General features: G+C 36.1%; 1 protein-coding gene across 2 annotated transcripts in view; it reads right to left on the bottom strand.

Moving 5' to 3' along the window:
• Positions 1-22,218, bottom strand: part of WDR33 (WD repeat domain 33) — a 131,578-nt gene that overhangs the window by 45,343 nt on the left and 64,017 nt on the right. For both annotated transcript variants that reach the window (XM_006876200.1, XM_006876201.1), the window contains exons 7-9: positions 1,843-1,969; positions 592-746; positions 417-495 (exon numbers count right to left, since the gene is read on the bottom strand). In XM_006876200.1, the coding sequence (XP_006876262.1) occupies positions 417-495; positions 592-746; positions 1,843-1,969 (361 nt within the window). The remainder of the gene's footprint in view (positions 1-416; positions 496-591; positions 747-1,842; positions 1,970-22,218) is intronic.

Below are 22,218 nucleotides of genomic sequence, written 5' to 3'. Positions count from 1 at the left end.
AATAATATCTCAGTAAGAAATTTACTGTCCTTAGTTGTTGGTATGTCAATTCCATGATTCCATGTATGCATATAACTGCTCCATATGGCTTTCAGAGCTGTGACCTTTTAGAATCACTGATTCAGGTCAGTCTACTAAGAGGCCTCTGAGTGGAGTAGAATCATGGACCTTTCAGTTAGTACTCAAGTGCTTAACTGTGCCACCTGGGGATCCCCATTAAAAAACAAGAAATCTTTATTTTCTCCTAATGACTTCCACATCCAAAATCGGAGGTGCTGCCTTTCTATTCTAAATCAGATTTACATACTGAAAACTGTAAGCTGTCTCTGATTTATGATATAAATACACTAAGAAAAGGTATAAAACTTTATCATGCTTTTACACATTCAGGTGATCTCTTTATGAATATTACATACCCAACGTGCCAGAATAACAAAGACCCATCAGACCCTCCACTGGCAAAAAGTCCTTCATGAACAGGATGCCAGGCCACAGCTACAAACCAAAAACATGGGAAAAACAAGATTATTAGGACTTGAGATTAACACAAGCAATAATCAGCAAGATAAGAAGCAAATTATAGTCCCTGACCTGTGGCTTCTTTCTTATGACCTCGGAAAACTTGAAGTTCTTCTTTCAGGTTTCGGATGTCAAAAAGTTTACAAAGATGATCACGTGACGCTGTGAGTAGCCAATTGCCATTGAGATTTAATTTTACTTCCATTACTGTGTTTTTATGGGCATGACTGCAAACAAAGTACCAAAAAAATTAATCTTCAAAATTCAAAACTAATCAAAATCAATAAAACAGTCATTTTTGTTCAAAAGTATATGATAGCAAGGTTTGGCCAAGAAGTAATAAAGCATATAAACATTATAGGAAGAACACTTAAAAAAACACACTTGAAAGAAATAAGTCAGTGACAGAAACGCCAAAACATAGCTCTCATTAACTAATTAAAATAGAAGCAAAGTTTCAACTGAATAGAAGTTTTAGATGTGAAGCAGAGGAAACACCTTAACACATAATTAATACTCAACAAAGCTCATTAAATGTTAAAAATTCACTGATGGTCCTCTCATTCAGAAAAAGCTTAAAAATGGTCTCTGATAGTCTAACGGTAATCTTAACTAAACGTAGGGCAATAAGGTAAGGCCTACACAATGTGCACCTCCAGGGGGCACCATTCACAGGTAGTTCTAGGCTTGGGTGTGTACACTGGAGTTGTGCAACGAAGCAGGCTTGCTGCGACCATCTCACTCTGGAGATAGCTCACTTCCTAGACAGAAGGACCAGCATACAGTTGCTTTGTCAAAAAACAAAACAACCATTTAGCGACCTACTGAAATAACTGAATGTCTGCAAATAGTACAAAGAGAACATTTTATGCTGTGGCTGAATCATAAGTGACCACTTCAGATAAAATATGAAAACTGAGTCAAAAATGAAGGAGAAACTTCTCTACAAACAGATGGATTGTGATGTGCTGGTCTGTATATAGTAAGTGACACACATTAAATTCCATACAGTGCCAAATGGTATCTGATGAGGAGAGACAATAAGCCAGAATAATAACTGATAATAACCACCTCTTCTGAATTCACCCCGCCACCCTTGAGGAGCAAATAAAAATTAGTCATAAGTGACAGGACAAAAATGAAGCCTTATTTCATTAGGAATTGAGAGATAAAGTCATATTTAAATAATGAGAAATCTATAAACCCAAGTTTATCTCAACTACATTTTCAGGACTACACAACAAAAGAGAAGGCTAAAATGAAAGTGCACAGGTTGCTTGGTTCTTCTCCACTTAGGGGCCAGGGTGGCCTCCTATCACTTACAGTGTTGCAAGACTCTGCCCAGTCTTGGGATCCCAGAACTTGATTGGCTGTTGACTATCTTTACTTCCTGAAACAACTAACCCTTTTGTTGGATGCCAGTCTACACATTTCACGTCAGCACCATGCCCTGTCAGAAACAAGTTAAGATAAAACCTAATCAGTTATATGTATTTAAAGCATAACTCCGTTGTAACATAAATCAAAGTAGAGCTACCTCCTAAATATTTTGATTGTATTACTTTTTAGGAGAGTCTTTGGCCTTTATGTCTACTTTTGGATATGGCAAGTGCTCCTCCTTTGCTGGACCCTCAAGTAGCTCTTTCTTCTCTTGGAACTAAGCTTATCTTCTCACCTCAAAGCTTTTTGGACAACTTATCTCTTAGGCTCCCTACACAGTCTCAAATGATTCATGTTCCAGGATTGTCCTGACTGTCAGACACTACTCATGTCATGAACTTTAGTTAACACACTTTGTAGTTATTGTGGTTACTGCCTTTGAGTTGTGGCTCTAAAGTCCTGACTTACACACCACTCTCCATGGTCCTGATCGTGTTTGTTGAAATGAAGAACGAGAAAAATAATCCCTGCTTGGCTCAAATTTGTTGCAACAATCAAAGAATAAGTTTACAGCCTTCATTCAGTAAATCTTTACAAAATGCTGAGGACATATTAGCATTATCTCAATTTATAAATGAAAGGGATGAAATCACACTTGCTGGATTCCACAACAGGCAAACAAGACTAGGCACTGAGGTCTGAACTTGTCAGTATGATTCCAAAGCTTTAATCACTGTGCTAGAGTATGAGGCCCCTCCCTGGCCTTACCCAAAAAATCACGTATGTAAACAGCAGAACTGAAAAACTGAAACAAAAAATGATTTTTAAACTTTCAAAATTTTTACAACCTGGGTATTGTATAAGAAAAGTGTCAAGAATATTTTATATAGCAAATTTCCTAAGATGCAGGTCAAGACTTTGAAACAGCTCCTTCTATAATCTAGATCAAATCCAGCTTTTGAAAATTTTAAAGGGAGGAGGAAATATAGAGAATAGAAAAAATAGGAAGAAGGGCAAGAGAGACATATAGTTCTGTAGCGCCACTGGAAGTATGATGGCACAATGCAAAAGTGTGAATTTTTTTTTTTTTTTTTAAAGAAGAGGTGGGAAGCAATTCATACCTCAAATAGGTATGGATTTATAAAGAAAATACCCGAAACACTGGTAAGTTTGTGGGTATCAGGTATCTGAATAATACTTTGGTGATGTGTTATCAAAAATATGAAAAAGGTACAAATCTCACAATGTATCTTAAAGAAATTATGCATGTTCAAAAGAATTCCTCTACAAAGATAAAGGCAGTGTATTTTAAAAGGTCCTTGAATAGGGCATAAATATATTAAAAATTTAAACAATAGCTTAGGACATGTACTCAATGGAATACCACGTATCTATTATAAATGACTGTACACATAATTTGGGAACACGGTGGCTCTATACAGTAAACAGTGAACTGCAAACCACAAGGTTGGCATTTTTGAGCACACCAGCTGCTTTGCTGGAGAAAGATAAGCTGTTCACACAAACATTAAAAGCCTAGGAAACTCTATACTATGATATGAAACAAACTCAAAGGTACTTAAGAACATCACTGATTTAATGATTATTAAAATGTTTATTAAAAATAATGTACAGCATTCATTATAAAGTGCAAACAAATAATTATGTACATATTTCTATAAAGAGAGAAAAAGTTTAAAAAATTAGACAATGAATCGTAACTATAAACAGCATTTTTCTGGGTAAGTAGTATCATTGTATTTTTTTACAACAAACATATATTGTTTTGTAATTGGGGTATGACAAATGGGTAAGAAAAGAGGTTTGTCTGGGAGGTGTGTGTGTGTTTAACAGAAATAAAAAGAACTAAAAAAAAATGTGAAAAAACTGAAGTAAAAATGGAGCTCAATCATGCTGCTCCTTTACTTACCTCAAAAAACTTTAAAATGTTTCATTAAACATTTGAATCTAAAAGAGATGTGTACAAGAAATTTAAATATTGTATAGAGTCTAAAATAGTTATGGGCTACTGTCACCTAAAAATGTATTATAAGTGTAAATTTCATCAATAAAATCTGATTTTATGAAAAACCTTTACATTGTAACGTATGATGTAAAATGTTCATCTCTATCCTCACCTTCTCTAGGATACTTTTATTATGTGCTTTAATTCCATTTCTCCATGAACTTTTGAAGAATACTCATGTATATGCTTAAAGATGTATTTGTTTAAATAATGACATGTGGTTTATTTTTAGATAAAACCACTATCATAAAGGAACAAAAGAATATATATTTCAGTTGTTTTAAATCTATTTTCTGATACCTCCCTGCCCCACCACAAAAATCCACTGCCACAGAGTCTATTCCAACTCATAGCAACTTACAGTTTCTGAAATGTAGATCTCTACAGAAGCAGACATGGCCTCATCTTACTCCCAAAAAACTGCTGGTGGGTTTGAATCACCGACCTGGTAGATAGTGGCCCAACATCTAATCCACAGTAGCACCAAGACTAACAATTATTTAAATAGAATTCAAGCAAGTAAGGATTCCCTCATCTATCCTTACCTGTTAAGTGAAGCTATTCATATCACACACACTACTAATATAAACCAAACTGATGCTGATTCTAGAATATTATATTGTTGTTGTTGCTGTTGTTGTACTGTCACGTTGGTACCAATTCATAGTAACATTGTATACAACAAAACGAAATACTGCCTGGTCCTGCACCAACCTCAGAATCGTTGCTACGCTTCAGCCCACTGTTGCTGCCATGTGTTGGTCTATGACTCATCTTCTGGACCTGTATCTGAAAATATTCTGGTGTTCTTCATCATGTTTCAATACTCAAAATTCTGGTGCTATTGAACAGTGTTCTATTGATATTCGTAAGATTTTCAGTGGCGAAAAATTGAGAAGTCTGTCTCTCCTTCGTCTTAGTCTGTCTTAGTCTGGAAGTTCAGCTGAAACCTGTTCACCATGGGAGTACCCTGCTGGTATTTAAAGTACTGGTGGCTTAACTTCCAGATTCACAGCAACATGCAAGCCACCACTGTACGACAAAGTGACAGATGAGTGGTGAATAATACTATATTAAGGAGCTCTGGTAGCATAGTGGTTACGAATCCGGCTGCGAATCTCAAGATCAGCAGTTCGAAATTATGCTGTTCCACAGGCGAAAGATGAGGCTCTCTGCTCCCATAAAGATTTACAGCCTCGGAAACCCCGTATAGGGTCGCTATGAGTCGGAACCAACTCCACGGCACATAACAACAACAACAACTGGTCAATAAATATGGATTCATGGTGTGGCACTGTAGGATAAGCACTGGACTGCAAACCGCAAGGTTAGCAAGTTCAACCCTATCAGCTGGTCCTAGGAGACCCTGTATAGGTTTCTATGAGTCAGAACCAACTCAACAGCAATTAATAGTAACTTAACAATAAATATTATTACAGCAACAACAGCAGGAAGTGTTTACATAGATATTACTTCCTATAGGCATTGTACTATTCTCATCACAGTATGTATAATGACTCAGCATTTTACATACAAATTAAAAAGCACAGGTATGTTAAATAACTTGCCCATGATCACAGACACATCTCAATATGTGACAACACGGAGAGCTGAAGGGAGTCTAGCTCCAGAGCCTCTGGTCTTATCAACTATGCAACAGTACCTTCTTGGATATTAAAAGGTTAGTTTAAGAGTTGTTGTTAGGTGCTGTCGAGTCATTTCTGACTCATAAAGACCCTGTATAGGGCTTCCAAGGAGTGGCTGGTGAGTTTGAACCATCAACCTTGTGGTTCAAACTGACCTTGAGGTTGAGTGCTTATCCTAGAGCACCAAACCATTAAAAAAAAAAAAAAAAAAAAAAAAATTTTTGGCTTATATATGCATATATTTGCTTATATATACATATATAAATATTTATTGAAGTACTTAGCAGACAGAGATCTGGGATAGGAGATGGCCAATTTTTTAACATTTATTTTGAACCGCATTAATAGATTTTAACATTAATTATGAGTTCTGGTGTGAAACTGTAGGATAAGCACTGAACTGATAACCACACGGATGGTGATTCAAATCCACCAGCTGCTCCTTGGAACCTTACACAGGGTTGCTATGAGTCAGAACTGACTCAATAGCACTTGACAACAGCAACCACCATTAAATATAAAGTTCCTAACAAAAATGTACAAAACCATATGGGTAGTATATTAACATTTGGGGCTTACACACATTTGCTCAAAGATGCATTAAGTATGAAATAAAAACAAAAAAAAAATCTTTAAAAATATTTTATGTTCATTAAAAAGATATACATATATAAAACCAGCATACAAGGAAACTGGGAGCACGGTGGCTTTGAACAATAAACACTACACTACAAACTACAAGGTCCACAATTCAAGCCCACCATGGGAGAAGGATGAGGCTTTTTGATCTGTGAAGATGGACAGTCTCGGAAACCCTACAGAAGGTCACTATGAGTCAAAAGCACCTTGATGGAACTTAACGATAACATGTAAATATGAGCATGTTTAGATTCAGAAGAACTATGTTAGTTGGAATTTATTCTAAGAAAAAAAATTTTTTCTTTAGGTAAAATTATGTTAAATAATGTGAAGCCTTCTTTCTAGTAGTTAGTTAAAAATTAGAAACAAATTTCATAAGTGGCATAATTAAATGAACTGTGTAATACACAATAAACAGAAAAGTAATACAATCATTAAAGATTTTGGAAACAAAGAAAACTGCCTATAAAATATGACATAAAAAGCAAACAAAACACGCATATATCTGGTGCATGTGAGGAGACTTCAAAAGGTTCATGGACAAATTCCATTATTTTACATTCTATTTTTCCATGAAATTTTTGAATTTTCAAAGTACGCAGACATGGGGGAAAAAAAAAAAAAGAATGAAAATGACACTGAGGTACTGAAAATTAAGTTAAGTTTATTTCTATTCACTTTTCCTCTAATATTATATTGTGGTTTTAACTGTAAATAACATGACCTATATATTTTTTTGTGTATGTAAACATTTTGGTATATTTTTTAAATGATAAAAAAAAAAATAAATGCAACTTCCTTTGCTGGATGCAAATTAACAAAAATCAAATTTGGTGACCCACTGCTAACAGTTAAACAGGAACTCTCATCATAACTGTCTAGAAAGTAAATTGTTGTTGTTTGCTTTATTAAGTGCTGTCGAGTCAGTTCTGACTCATATCAACTCTGTACAGGACTTCCAAGATGCAGCTGGAGGGTTTGAACTGCCAACCTTGTGGCTCAAAGTCAAGTGGTAAACTGGTACAATATTTATAGGTGGCCCATTGTTAAAAATTAAATAGGAACTCATATTTCTCATAACTGACTGGGCAGTAACTGGTAAAACATTGATATGTAGCCTAGCGTTAACAGGAAAACAGGATTTCAACAGACTGGCTAGAAAGTAAACTTATAGGTGACCTAATGTTAACAGTTAAACAGGAAATCTTATCATAACTGTCTGGGAAGTAAACTGGTACAATATTTATACGTGGCCCAGTGTTAACAGTTAAACAAGAATTCTCATCCATAACTGGCTGGGAAGTAAACTGGTACACATCTATAGGATGTAATTTGGCAATATTTATCAAAATTTTAAATACACATACCTTTTGATTCTATACTCCACTACAAGAAATTTACCCTACAACTACAAAAGCTTACCAAGATTAGGGTAAAAATACATTTATTGGGACTTTACCTCATTTGAAATTTAAGACTGGAATCAACCTAAATATGAATGGTAATAAATAATGAAGGGTAATAAATTAAAGTAATAATTAAAGATCATATAATTGAATATAATTGTTGTTGTTGTTGTTAAGTGCCGTCGAGTCGGTTCCGACCCATAGCGACCCTGTACAGGGTTTCCGAGGGTGTAAATCCTTACGGGAGTAGAAAGCCTCATCTTTCTCCCGCGGAGCGGCTGGTAGTTTCGAACCGCTGACCTTAAGGTTCGCAGCACGATTCGTAACCACTACGCTACCAGCCATTAAAACGGAGTCAGAAGTAAGACTTTGGTGTTATTACAAAAATGAGGCAAAAAGAGATCAAAATTTTCTGATCTTGATCATAGATATGCATTTTTCCAAAATTCAAATAGCTTTACACCTAGAAAAAGTGAATGTTACTTTATATATATTATACATCAACAAACCTAACTTTAAAAAAGCAAGCAAAAAAGCATGCACTATGGTCCCATTTGTATAAAAGACTGATAACCATTTAAGCTGATAATGATTCGTTAAGAATCAGAATGTGAATAGAAAGTATTCCACTGTGTAACTGCAGTTTCTTAACACATCTCATATACTACTTTTTTAAATGGCACCTGCCTTTGGTTTTCCAGTATTCAAAGCTCAAAAGGACAAATATTTTATCATCCCACTTTGATGAAAACAGACAGAAACCAGCACTTACCAGGGATAGGAAAAAAGGGGGAAAGGGAGTCCCCTTTCTCAAGGGGCACTAAAGTGGAAATGGTTACAAAATATGATGAAAGTAATCAATGTCCTGAATTATAAAAGTAAAAATTGTTGAACTGGTGAATGTTTATATATATATTCTTACCAAAGTTAACCAAAAAAAACCCTCAATGGAATGACCAATATCAACAACTGCCTTCATTTGCACAGCCAGGGTCAATGTTCCCAGGAAGATTTGCTTCAGATCCTAAGTGGGGATACATGTTTTCATCAACAACATTCTGACTTGGTATGACTGGATTAAGTTCCAAGCATATTATGAGTTTTGTGAACTGCTATAACATATGTAAAAATGTAATTATGTAAAAATTAATAATAAATCATTATCTTAATTGTTTAGGAAGCACAATGGTTCTGTATGATAAGCTATGGACTGTGAACCACAAAACTGGCAGTTCAAGCCCACCAGGTGCTCCACAGGAGAAAGATGAGGCTCTGCTCCTGTAAAAATGCACAGCCTCAGAAACTCTACCCAAGGTCACTATGAGTCAGAATCAATTCGACAGTACTTACCAACAACAATCTCAATTGTTTAATAAATTTTATTAACATTAATAACAAATTATCAATTTTAAGGGTTATATTCCAAATAAATGGTTTTTGGATTTCAACTACTATCCCTAAAGAATGTCCCTACACTAATTTTGATGGTTCCATTTCTGAAGACAAAGAATTTCAGGACAGAATCACTCAAAGCTCTTTTTGATGCTCAAACATGGAAATCCAAAGTATGTAGTGTCTCTAACACTAAAGCCATTGGTACAGATTTAATGGAAAACTCATTCAGGTGACAACTATCTTTATGGCTGTATGACCCAGTTATTTCAATACTAAAGTGGGATGAGTACTGGATTGTGAATCATAGGGTCGGAAGTTCAAACTCACCAGTTACTCCTCGGAAACCCTACACAGGAACCACAAAGAGCACTATGTGAATGAAGGACTCTATGGTCAGAATGCAGTGAATACATACTAAAATGGCAGACTTCAAAAAGATAGGTACATGCTTGCCAAGTGGAGTTCAGAATCCCTGGATAAATTTCATAGTATATATCCAAACTTAACTGGAATTGGATATAGGAGAATACAACTAAAGAAATATTTCAACATGAGACTTGGAAGAATTATTGCCAAGTTCAAAAGTTAAACGACTCCAGTTGTAAATAATTATATAAAGAACAAACCTGCCATAAATCTATGTGTGGAATTTCTTTGAACACATAAGAATTTAACTTGCACTACCCAATGTAAAAAGTTACTATGGGTTTTTAATCTTAATTATAAAGTTCATTTAGATCCTCAGTCACACTAGCCATATTTCAAGTGCTCAAATACCACTGGAGCTAGTGGCTAGCATATAAGGCAGTACAAATATAGCGAATTTCCAATATCACAAACACTTATACTGGACAATATTGATTTAGACAAAAATTGGTCATTTTGAACAAAGTTTCTCCTTCAATTTCTATAATCATGTGTGTTTTTAAAGTATCTTAGTTACACAGTGAACAGCATCATCAACAATATCATCATTCACTGATAATTGAACTAAAGAAGACGTATAAAACTGCCCACTATAATTTTAAAAATGGAAAAAACAGGTCTAAGGTGTCTTAGATATTCTTCTTTCTAATCCAAGGCTTTTCACCTCACTAAATACAACATCCACATGAGTAAGCAAAATAGTTTTCCCTCATGTATAAATCAACTATCACTTTCTCAATTAATTCTAAGTAAGGATGTTGTATATCCCTTTCTGTCTCTGAGACCCATAGGAAAGAATTTGGGAATAAAATCTAAAAATAAACTTTAAAAACTGTTTCTTGTAACTATATGAGAAGTAATCAGATCAGTTTTGAAGACAAGGGTCCTGTTAAGAATAAAAGAATATGATAACCATGCCCTAGCTCCACCAAAAGAAATTCCAAATTAATCCAAGCATATTGTTATTTTTAAAAACCAAGCTTTAAGAGCAATGAATTCTACATCATTTCTTAAAACTATAAATTCAATAGAAAGTAAAACAAACAAACCTAACTAAGCATTTCCTTGAGTTCCTAGCTAAACGCATCTGAGACTAGCAGTAGGGTTTTGTGAATTAAGCTTGTTGTTATGTACTGTGGAATCAGTTCCAACCCATATTATATTGACCCTGGTTGGGCGCTGCGGGTTAACGCACTGGACTGACAGGTTGGTTTGAACCGCAAGGTCGGTGGTTCAAGCTCACCAGCTGCTCCTTGGAAACCAGCTGCTCCTCGGAAACCATACCCACTCGACAGCACTTAACAACAATGGTTTCTGAAGGTTTAAATCTTTGCAGGAGAATGCTTCATCTTTCTCCCATAGGGAAGCTGGTGGACTCAAACCACCAACCTTGTGGTTCCCAATCCAGTGGTTACCCTATGGAGCCACAATTCCCAGGTTAAGATCTAACAGGTCAGAAATTGGTTACTACTTTGTAACGATTTACAAAAGTAGTAATTAATTACACATCAAAATTTACAACAGAAAATAAACATCTATTACACATACTCCATTTGATGATTCTTTCACACACTTATTCTTGTGGCATTTCAAAATAATTGTGTAAGACATCAAAATTTAGTGGGTTCCTATGAAAGGTGTTACACCTCTGATATGTCATGATAAAAGATGCACTGTGTGTATTTATAAAATTACACAGTACTATTATACAGTCCCAAGAAGTTCTGGTACCTTAGTGGTTACAAATTGGGCTGCGAACAAGGTCAGCAGTTTGAAACTACCAGCTGTTCCACGGGAGAAAGAGGAGGTTTTCTGTTCCTGTAAAGATTTAAGGCCTCGGACACCCTGTACAGAGTCGCTTTGAGTCGGAACCGGCTCGACTGCACATAACAACAACTATACTATAGAGTCCTATAATAATAGTACTAGGGAGTCCTGGTGTGACGCTGTGGGTTAATGCATCAGACTGCAAAGCCATTTGAACTGCAAGGTTGGCAGTTCAAGCTCACCAGCTGCTCCTCGGAAACCCTATACAGGGTCACTATGGGTCGGAACTGACTTGACAGCACTTAACAACAACAATAAGCATTATCATTTTCAAAAGTTAATGCTTAGAGTTTTAAACTAATAAAAGTTTTCTGAATTAAGATTAAAAAACAAAACAAACAATTTTTCAGAGACTTTTCTCTACAAAGTAACAGAAATATTCATTTGTCAAATAGATTGTTGTTAAGTGCTGTCAAGTTAGTTACAACTCACAGTGACCCTATAGGGTTTCTGAGGCTGTAAATCTTTACATGAGCAAAAAGCCTTATCTCTCTCCCTCAAAGTGGCTAGGAGATTTGAACTGTTGAACTTAGTTAGCAACTCAACCACTGTCCTTGTAGTTCACAGTTCAGTGCTTATGTACACAGTTACCACACTTCCACACAGGTAGATATTACCTAATTATGTCTAAAATACCAAGGTGCCAAATACTAAAAGAGAACTTTACTTAGTAAAAAGTGCTTATTGTGTTTTTTAAAAGAGGAAAGGCTATATAAACAATGCAGAGTCCTTAATGAGCCCTAAAGTTAAAATAGTAACAGGATAACTGGTTTAGCTTTTAGGTATATAATTAACAGATGTTCTAGACTTTTTATTTTTGTAGACAGTGGATAGTCTTTCTTTTCATTATTTTCCATTTCTGAATCCACTTCAAAACAGAATAATGCAGTGAAGTGTAAAAGTTGGTAAAAGAAAGGCAGTCTGGTTTTTCTTTTTGTTTGTTTTTTTTCACAGTTCCCTTAAAACTGGAGATTCCCTGCCTTACTTGAAGTTGTATGTAAACTCTGTATTCCTATGGATGTTCCTCAGGACCTCAAGCTTCCTCCACAGTCTTAAGAGATTCTAAGGGACCTATTATCCCACACAGGTAAACAGCCCTGCCTGAAGACAATGCACATGGATCCCAAAGCTCAGTGAACAATTTGAAATACAAAATGAATTTTATTTAAAGGTCAGAAATAATGTCCATTTTCCCATTTTTATTTTACCTGAATAAAACGATTATATTAACAAAAATCACTCTTTTATACATAACTTGGAAAAAGCACTATGGTTTTCTAATACAGGAATTAAAAAAGCAAACAAAGGATTCAAACACCATCTTGTACAATATTAACAGTTAAGGAACTGCCATTTAAGAATATATGTCAAACATTAGCAATAAATTCAGGACACTTCCAGCACAAGAACATAAAATATAACAGTTTAGTTTAAGGGAAAGGGCATACGAGGCCATGGTCTACAGTCAGACAATTTAGTAGATGGCAGATTTTAAAAATCTTTTAAATAAAGAACCATAACTAACTTGTGTGCCCTGGTCAGTGAATATGCAATTTATTAACATTTTACTCACCTTTTTAATGAAAAATCATTCAACTAGGAGAAAAATAAGGCTTTCTGCTCCCATAAAGATTTACAGTCTCAGAAATCCCTTTAAAGAGTCACTATGAATCGGAACCGACTCCTCATAAACAATATACAGGGGTCACTAAGATTCAGAACCAACTCCTCGGAAACCCTTTATAGGGTGGCTATTGAGTCAGACCCAACTTGACAGCACTTAACAACAACTACTACCAGACAACTAGGAGAAATTACTATTAACATGTTTGTCATTTAAATCTTAGAAGTTAGTAAAAAAAAAAAAAAAACATGGAATTAAATAGAAAGTGACTTAGGGAAAGGGAGTATCTCAAGACAGTGTTCCCACAAAGTACAAGAGTAAGTAAAAAAATATTGTTACAAAATAAAAAAACACTTTATTAAACAAAATATCAAAGTTTAAAACCATCTCCCCATATAGGTTTATCAATACTTCTATGTCACTAACCTTTCCCCCTAAGAATTCAGCACTATTCAATTCAGACCACATCAAAACAGCAGGTTTGGCATTCTCAAGGTATTCTAGTCATGTTCTTTTGAATTTGGGGAAGAAAATGAAGTCTGAAGAGGCAAACTCAGGACCACAGGGTAAATGGGATTAAGGTTTCACAATTAAATCCTCATAATAATAGGCCTTGTACTCTCAAAGAATGAGGTCCATTGTCATGATGGAAAACATTACTGGCCAGTTTTTCTCATGGATGCAGTGTTGAATTTTCTTAAAACTTCATAAGCAAAAAAAAAACTTTATAAGCCCCTGTGATTGTCAAGTAGCCTTTGAAAATCTTTCTCAAAATGATCCTTTGGAATACTAGAAACAGTCACCATAACCTTCTGAACTGGCCCCTCTGCTTTGAATTTTACTGGCCCAAGAGACCCACTCGGAGGTTACTGTTTTAATTGGACCTTGGTCTCTGGATTGTATTGGTAAATCCAAGACTTGCCTCCAGTTTCAATTTGTCCCATAAAATCACCTTTATTAGCATTGAGCTTGCTCAAAAGATTAATTAAAAGACCAACTCTTTGAGATAGCTGATCTTCAAAGAATACTTTTGGGACTCATTATGATGAGTTTTGCTGAAGCTGACATGTTTGGTTAAAACTGAAAATGCTAAATTATGTGCGATTCCAGCTTCAGTGGCTACCAAATCAATGGTAATCTTTTAGTCTTATCCCACTAGTTTCTGGACTTCAGCCACAGTTTCTTCTTTCATCAGGGTTGATAGTCTTCCCTCTCTTAGTTGATTTTTTGAGGTCGTTGTGATCTTCCTTACAACACTTGATTCATCTAAAATCTAGTTTTATATGGACAGCATTCCCATAACCTGCTCAGACCTTCATGATTTGGCAAGATGTGCACTTGAATTTTACTGAAAATTTCCTAGTACCCAACCTCAAAATAATTTTTCCATGGCACAAAAAAGTATTTTTTTTTAAAACACCTAAGATTAAAACATTATTGAAAGAACTTGTCTGTAGTCATCCAATGATTATAGATTGTTGAAACATTTTGTTTTGAATAAACCTGTCTGTGCACTGGAATTAGAACTCCAATAGCAATACTTCCGTACTTACTCTCATGTTCCCAACAACAGTATGCAGACATTTCTAGAATAAAAGAGCTCTACGATCCAGTAAGTTTTTGACAGTTTTTAATTTTAAAAAGCTGACAAGTTTCTTTAGAGGAGGATGTCTTGAGAACCTTTTGTGATTTCATACATCTCTAACAAATACTTGGCCAGGAGTCTTGTCAGAGCACTATTAAGTCCCACAAGAGATCAATTTAGGAAAGGTTGAAATACTAGCTTATGATGTTAATGATGACTTTAAATTCAGGAGAGTGGACACCTCTGGGGAAGGAGAGAAAGGAGACTAAGAGGAGCACATGAAGGATGTTTAATCACAGTGGAATTTATTTCTTTTTAAAAATTAAGAGACAATTATGGCAAAATGTAGATTTAATAGAGCTGCATGTTTTTCAAATTATGAAAAATTTTGAAATATATGTTATCAGGATAACCAATATACAAACATAAAACTACAAACTTAAATGGACTAAGGGTATAGCTATACTATAAATTAATCTACTTAAGTCATATATTTAATTAGCATATGCATATAAAATGGTTTTATTTTTATCAACTATGTGTATTTACGTGAAAAGATCAACAAAGAAAAGAAAACTGTATGAGTTAGAAACTGAAGGTTAATGTCATGGCATTGATGCAAATGTCTATGGATGTGTAATTAAACATGTAATTTTTCAGTCCAATGAAAGCATAGTTATTTGTTGTTGTTGTAAAGTGCCGTCAAGTCAGTTCCAACCCATAGCAACCCTGTGTAGGGTTTCCAAGGAGCAACTGGTGAGCTTGAACCGCTGACCTTGCAGCGCAAACCAACTTTGCAATCCAGCTAATAGTAATTAACCCACAGCGCCATACCAAGACTCCAGTTTGCTGAAATTTACATGTCAGACTATTATTAAACTTCTACATAATAGTGTGGGTGGGGTATAAACAGGAAAAGCACTATTTGAATTTTAGCACAAGCTTAAAATTTTACTTAAAAAATCATGAGAATTATGAAATGGAGAAAACTCACCAGGAAGTGATACAATAGGGTATCTATACTCTTTTTCCAAAATACTCTCCTAAATGTGTATGCCAATCCTATAAAATTTTGTTACGAAAACCAAAAGGAAAAAATTTTTGCATTGTTTTGCACCCACTAGCAAGTTCTTCTTTGTTAAAGTCTTTTAAACAAATTCAAGTACTCAAAAAGTACAAAGCTGTCTTGGAGTATTCAAAGAAGCTTACTGCGAAGGAGTGTTAAGAACCAAATAGTCTTTCAACCTCATTTCCCATTTGCTTGAAGTTAAAAACCATATGACAAAAGCACTTCAGCTGTTTGAGACGAAAGATGCTGATGTCCTACACACAAAGCCAAAAGCAGCAACATAGTCTTTTATAAAGACGTGTGCACTATGTGCATGTGAATGTGTGTATATAATTAGATAGTTATGTCCTCTTGTAAACATTTCTACAGACATCCACAATTCGAGACAGAGAGTACAATATTCTTTTAACAGGTCAAAAACAAAGGAAGCATACAGTCATCACTTTAAATATCAGAAAGGAAATGGGAAAGTAAAAAAATCCTTAGAATATGGAAGTCTAGCAGTATCAAGGAAAGAGCAGTGGTTCTGTCGGATAAAAAAAGGCCACTGGTTTGAGCCTACCAGCTGCTCAGGGAGAAAGATGAGGCTTTCAGCTCCTGCAAAGATTTACAGCCTGAAGACTTCTACGAGTCAGAACTGACTCCATGATGACAACAACAGCTATATCAAGATTATCAGAAAGAATACTACTTACACTACATTAACAATAGACTAAGTAATGCCAGCAAATACCAGGACCAAAGAAGAGAAGTCATTATCGAAACGTCTAATAAAGAAGAACAAGCAGAAGCAAGGATGTCACAAAAGACATGGTTAATATTTTAGGGCATTTTTAGAGTAAGTCTTCCTTCTAAAAGCAAGATTTAAAACTCCAGATTGAAGCCATGTTTTGCTAAAGTTAAAAGTATATAAAAACAACAAATAATTCTAGCCAAAAAAGTAATTCCATGATAACCACTACCATGTATGGTATTAACTGTACTTTGAATTCCTGTGTTATGCCATAAATCTTTTGGGCACATTTTCGGTTCTCTAGAAAATGGTGAACTTATTAAAATGTAGCTATATCAAAACAAGAATGCTAAAGGAATTCCTAAAAAGACATAAGGATGGTGTCTATCACATAATCCTAAACAGATTTTTCAATACTAACTCGTAATAACTAAAATAGTTTTCTATGAATGATTGATCTGAGAGGACCTAACACTCTAACTGGATCTTGATAATCATTTCCATTTTTGTTTCAAAGCAGAATAAAAATATATAGGCTTCCTCCTAAAAGCTTATAGCCCGTCTAGTCATAAGAAAAACATCAGAGAAATCTCAATTGAGGGGCATCCAACAAATTACCATCAAATTTCTGATGAACTTACAGGTTATAGAAGACACAAGGCCAAAATCTTCAAAGTGCTGAAGGGGGAAAAAATTGAATCTAGAATTTTCTATGCAGCTAAAAAGCTTCATTACAAATGTAGGCATGAAATAGAGATAGATAAGGACTTTATAAAAAAGCAATTTTTTAAAAAAAGCTTCAGAGGAAAAAAACATCTTTTGTCATTGTTGTTATGTGCCATGGAGTCAGTTCCTACTCACAGGAACCCTATACAGGGTTTCCGAGGCTGTAAATCTTTACGGGAACAGAAAGCCTCATCTTTCTCCCACGGAATAGCTGGTAGTTTCTACAAATCTCAGAAACAAGGTAACACTTACTGTTGTTAAGTGCTGTCAAGTGGGTTCCAACTCATGGCGACCCAGTATAGGCTTTCCGAGGAGCAGAGGCTGGGTTGGAACTGTCAACCTTGTGGTTCGCAGTACAGAGGTGATCATACAGTGCCACTCCAGGACTCAACACTTGTCACTGTTGAGTCCTAGAGTGATGTCAATAGTGCTGTCAAAGTCAATTATGACTCATAGCGACCCTCTATAGGGTTTCCGAGGAGCAGCTGGTGAACTTGAACTGTCAACCTTGTGTTTCAAATCGATCTTGCAGTCCAGCACATTACTAAGACTCCTAATACTTATTGCTATTTTTAAGTGTCACTGAGTCATTTCCAACCAATAACAATCCTGTATAGGGTTTTCAAGGAGCAACTGGTAAGCTTGAACCACCAACTTTGCAGTCTGGCACATTAGCCCACAGCGCCATATCAGGTCCCAAACCCATTCAAATTAAACTTAATATACTATTAATACCAGTTTTTCCTTATGAAGTTGTTTAAAATTTGTCATGCTATTGTTTTCTATTGAATAATAAAAGCACAAAGAGAAAAAATTCATATATATTGTATTTAAAAACTAAAATTGTGTTGTTGGGGCAAATGGATTGTTCTATTCTGGCGTCCTCTCTGAGCACTAGCAAGAATGAATCACAATAAAAGAAACAAGTGTAAATTGTTACAATTTAATGAACTTGATCTATATTTATGGATGTAGTAGCTCAAAATACCAACTGAGAGGGAAAGAGTCTTCACATCAAGGATCAATCCTATCCTTTCTTTATATAGGTTGATAAGGACAGACAACTTAGACATTGGCTACCTAAAATGGGGGGGAAGGTGGGAGCACTATTTAGGCATTAAGTGACTGGCTTATAATTTTTCAAGAGGGAGTTTAGTTTCAGAGTGTACATGGGAAAGTAGGGGAGAAAAATGAATAACAAGGAATTCTCACATCATCTTACAATCTACTATTCTTTCTTCCCATACACTAAACCCAATGACCCAATGTAGGGTCTGAGGCTGTAAATCTTTATGGGAACAGAATTTCTCCCTCAGAGTGGCTGGTGGATTCAAATTGTTGACCTTGCAGTTAGCAGACCCTCAACTGGTAATCCTTTACACTATCTAGGCTTTTTCCTTCCCTTAGGAAGGGAATAACCAAGGGATGAATTTATCCGTGTCCAGCATCAAAATAGTTTTATTTGAAAAACAGAAAAGTATATTTCAAACATAATTTAATTCAAATAGTCACTAAGTTAAGTGCTCACAAGCTATATAGAACGGTTAATAGTAAAATATTTGGAGAAAACCCTATCTGTTTAAATTGCAGATGACACTAATTATGCCTTGTGTTATTTAACCTTTGCCAAGTCCCGATGTGGCACTACAGGATAAGCTCTGGACTGCTAATCACAAGGTCAGAGCTTCACACCCACCAGCTCCTTAGAAACTCTATACAGGATTACTATGAATGGCAATGGACTTGATAACAATACTTAATATCTTCATGTTGAAAATGGAAATGATTACTCAAGTTGCTGGATTGCTTCAGATATTAAATATGTACAATACTTAGCACCATGCCCAGAATACAGAAGATTATCAAAAAAAATTTGTGGGAAAGATGCAAACAAGTCTTGGACATCTGTGTAAAGTGCATGAGACGAAACCTCCTGCAAAGTACACATGCTAAGACATCCATGTAAAGTGCGGAGACTGGTACTCATGTGCACAGTTCATGAGGCTAATTCACAGTACAAGTATTTAGAAAAGATGCCACACACACACACACACACACACACTCCAAGCCCCTGAAAAAGGCTTAGGCTGGAATCCCTGTGCAAATACACTGCAGGGGGGAGATACATATTCAAAGATATACCTGAGGAGCAGCAGAAGTAGAACCAAGAGCCACAGCATGAATCAGACACGTGGGCTTCCCAGTCCATTGCTGTTAAGTGCTGTCCAGTCGGTTCCAACTACCCTATATAGGGTTTCTGAGGAGCAGCTGGTGAGTTTGAACTGCAAACCTTGAGGTTCAAACTGACATCATGGTTGAGTGCTTATCCTACCAGGATAAGTACCACACCAGGACTCCCAGTCCATACAGCAAGTAAAACTGAGTTACTTTAGGCCGGAGGCTTGGTTGCAGAGTGGGTGGCCTTCAGGCACTTAATTGGAAGAGCTAGGTTTGCTGGCCCAGAGATCTAGAGTCCAACTCCTTCAGGCTAAAGCTAATGAAGGAATGCTGTGTCCTGTGAGAATTTCTCAGCAGCACTAAATGAGCTTGGTAACGTAGGAAGGGCAGAGAGAGGCCTGCCTGTGGGCATGGCTGAGGAGATTAGGTCCTGATGGAAACAACTGTGACCTGAGCATTTTGCCCTTACTCATGACCTGTTACTTCCCTAACAAACCCCATAAACAAGGGGGACACCTAGTGGGAAAATGAAACTAAAAGATAATGGAATTTTCCCATGAGTTTTCTGAAGTGTCCTCCTATTTTAAACACTCGAGAAACAATGGTCTTACTGCAGTCCAATCTGTCCTGAAAGAGTTCACCCTAGCAATAGAAATTTCCATATACCCTTAACTAACAAGAGCTGTATTATTAACATAGCATGGAAAAGCAAAAAACGGCTCAATTTAGAGAAATTCTCTGAAATGAAAACATAGCTGAAATTTGTTTTCATATGTAAAAAAATTAATTAAAAATCCAACTCAAGTATTTTTGTTGTTGTTAAGAGCTGTAGCATCAGCTCTGACTCACAGTGACCCCATAATAGGGTTTCTGAGGAGTAGTTGATGAACTTGAACCTCACGGTTCAAACCAATCTTGCAGTCCAGCACATTAACCCACAGCACCACACCAGGACTCAAGTATTTGCCTTCATATAATTTAATGCCACATATCTGTCCAAACTGGAGTCCTGGTGTGGCGTTGTGGGTTAATGCACCAGACTGCAAAGCCGTTTGAACTGCAAGGTCAGCACCTCAAGCTCACCAGCTGCTACTCGGAAACCCTATACAGGGTCGCTATGGGTTGGAACCGACTCGACAACATTTAACAACAACAAAAACATCTGTCCAAACTGGAAAATACAAAATGGAAGACCATCACTAACTTCATTATTCTGACTCTATTATTTTGTAAGTAACTAAAAAGGATAGAAAACACTTTTGATGTTAACTACAGATCCCATTAGACTGAAATACAGTCACCAATGCTGAAAAGATACTAGCAACCATGTCCTTTTGCATTTCTGGTGAAAGTCTTTGATGATTCTCCACATTCTCTATTTTTAAAGCATATTGGCTCATTTCTAAAGGGTGAAAAACCCTAGAGGAAAAAAATCTTTCAGTTATTCTAAGTAATCACTTATCTCTAAGTCTTTCCATGGATTATCTTAAACTTCAAATACATGATTAAAATTTTAAATAAATAAGATTTCATGAGAAATGTAGAAAGGATGACAGAAGGGAAATGAAGGAGTTAGTTTAAAGGTCACTAGTGTGAAAAGGAAGGGGCTCTGGTAGTGTTGTTGTTGTTGTTGTTAAGTGCCGTCGAGTCGGTTTCGACCCATAGTGACCCTGAATAGGGTTTCCGAGGCTGTTACGAATTGGGCTGCTAACCTCACGGTCAGCAGTTTGAAACTACCAGCTGTTCCACGGAAGAGATGAGGCTTTCTACTCCCATAAATATTTACAGTCTCAGAAACCCTGTACAGGGTCGCTATGAGTCAGAACTGACTCCACAGCACACAACAACAACAGTATGAAAAGGAATTGCAATATACCGTAGACTCAAATCATGGCTCTCATACAAAGGGAAATGATAAGCTCCTTCCTAAACGTTTGTAGTCAATAAAATTGTTTCCCAAGACTGATTAAAAATGATAAACCAAAGCAGAGAAAAATAAAACCCAAATGTACAAAAATAAGGGCCTGAAAAGATTCTGAAGCTCAGTGCAAAAAGATATTAAAGGACTTTCCACAGAGCAACCCATGCAAGTGGTCCTTTCCTGACTTCTTAATATAGAACAGCCATCCTCACCTATAGCCAGACAATTGCTTTCTAACCAAAGTAAAAATAAATTTGAGCAGAAACCATTGAGGCTGGAGAAAAAAAGCAGCACAAAGCTTGCAGATATGCCATGCAATGAAGGAGTAAAGGAGAAATGCAGGAGGGAGGAAAGGAAGGTGAAGAGGCTGAAGGAACAGGATGCTATGGGAAAACAACAAGGAAAGCACGGTAAGAGAAGTAGAGAATGAAAGACAGCTTCATCCAAAAGTGAAATAAACGAAAGCAGCCCACCAGAAACTACAACCCACTTACTATGGCAATTGAGGCAGTTGCCTATCTACTACAAGACTGTCCTTCCCCACCTATGTAGCTAAATACATTAGTGCACAAGGAGAAAAGCTTGGATAAATGCACTTAACTGAAAAGGAAATCCAAAACAACTGTTTACAACACTAACCAATACAAACATTATTCAAATACATGAACCACCACCAAAGATCACTGGACTTTGAAAAAGGTCAGGAAAAAGATACAGAATAAGAGACCCTAGAGAAATAAATAGAAGTTAAGACCAGATCAAACAGCACACTCACAAAAACCTCAATTACAGTGCTAAAAGATTTTTTAAAGGTGTGTTGTTGTTAAGTGTCATGGAGTTGATTCCTACTCATAAAGACCTATATAGGGTTTCCAAGGAGCAGCTGGATGAATTTGAACTCATCAACGTTGAGGTTCAAACCAAGCATGCAGTCCAGTGCTTTATCCCACAGCACCACATAATGACATTTTAGAGGTATCGTACTTAAAAACAATAGGTCACTAAAGAAGAACGACCAGAGAACCAGTAGGAGATCTTGGAAATTAAAAATGTAGTGGTCTATGTGAAAATTTCATTAGTAGAGATGAGTAACATTGGCCATGACTAAAGACAAAATT

This window comes from Chrysochloris asiatica, unplaced genomic scaffold, assembly GCF_000296735.1.
Source record: "Chrysochloris asiatica unplaced genomic scaffold, ChrAsi1.0 scaffold00363, whole genome shotgun sequence".
NCBI lineage: Eukaryota > Metazoa > Chordata > Mammalia > Afrosoricida > Chrysochloridae > Chrysochloris > Chrysochloris asiatica.
Note: the sequence above shows the minus strand (reverse complement) of the source record. Positions and strands in the feature narration are given on the sequence as shown.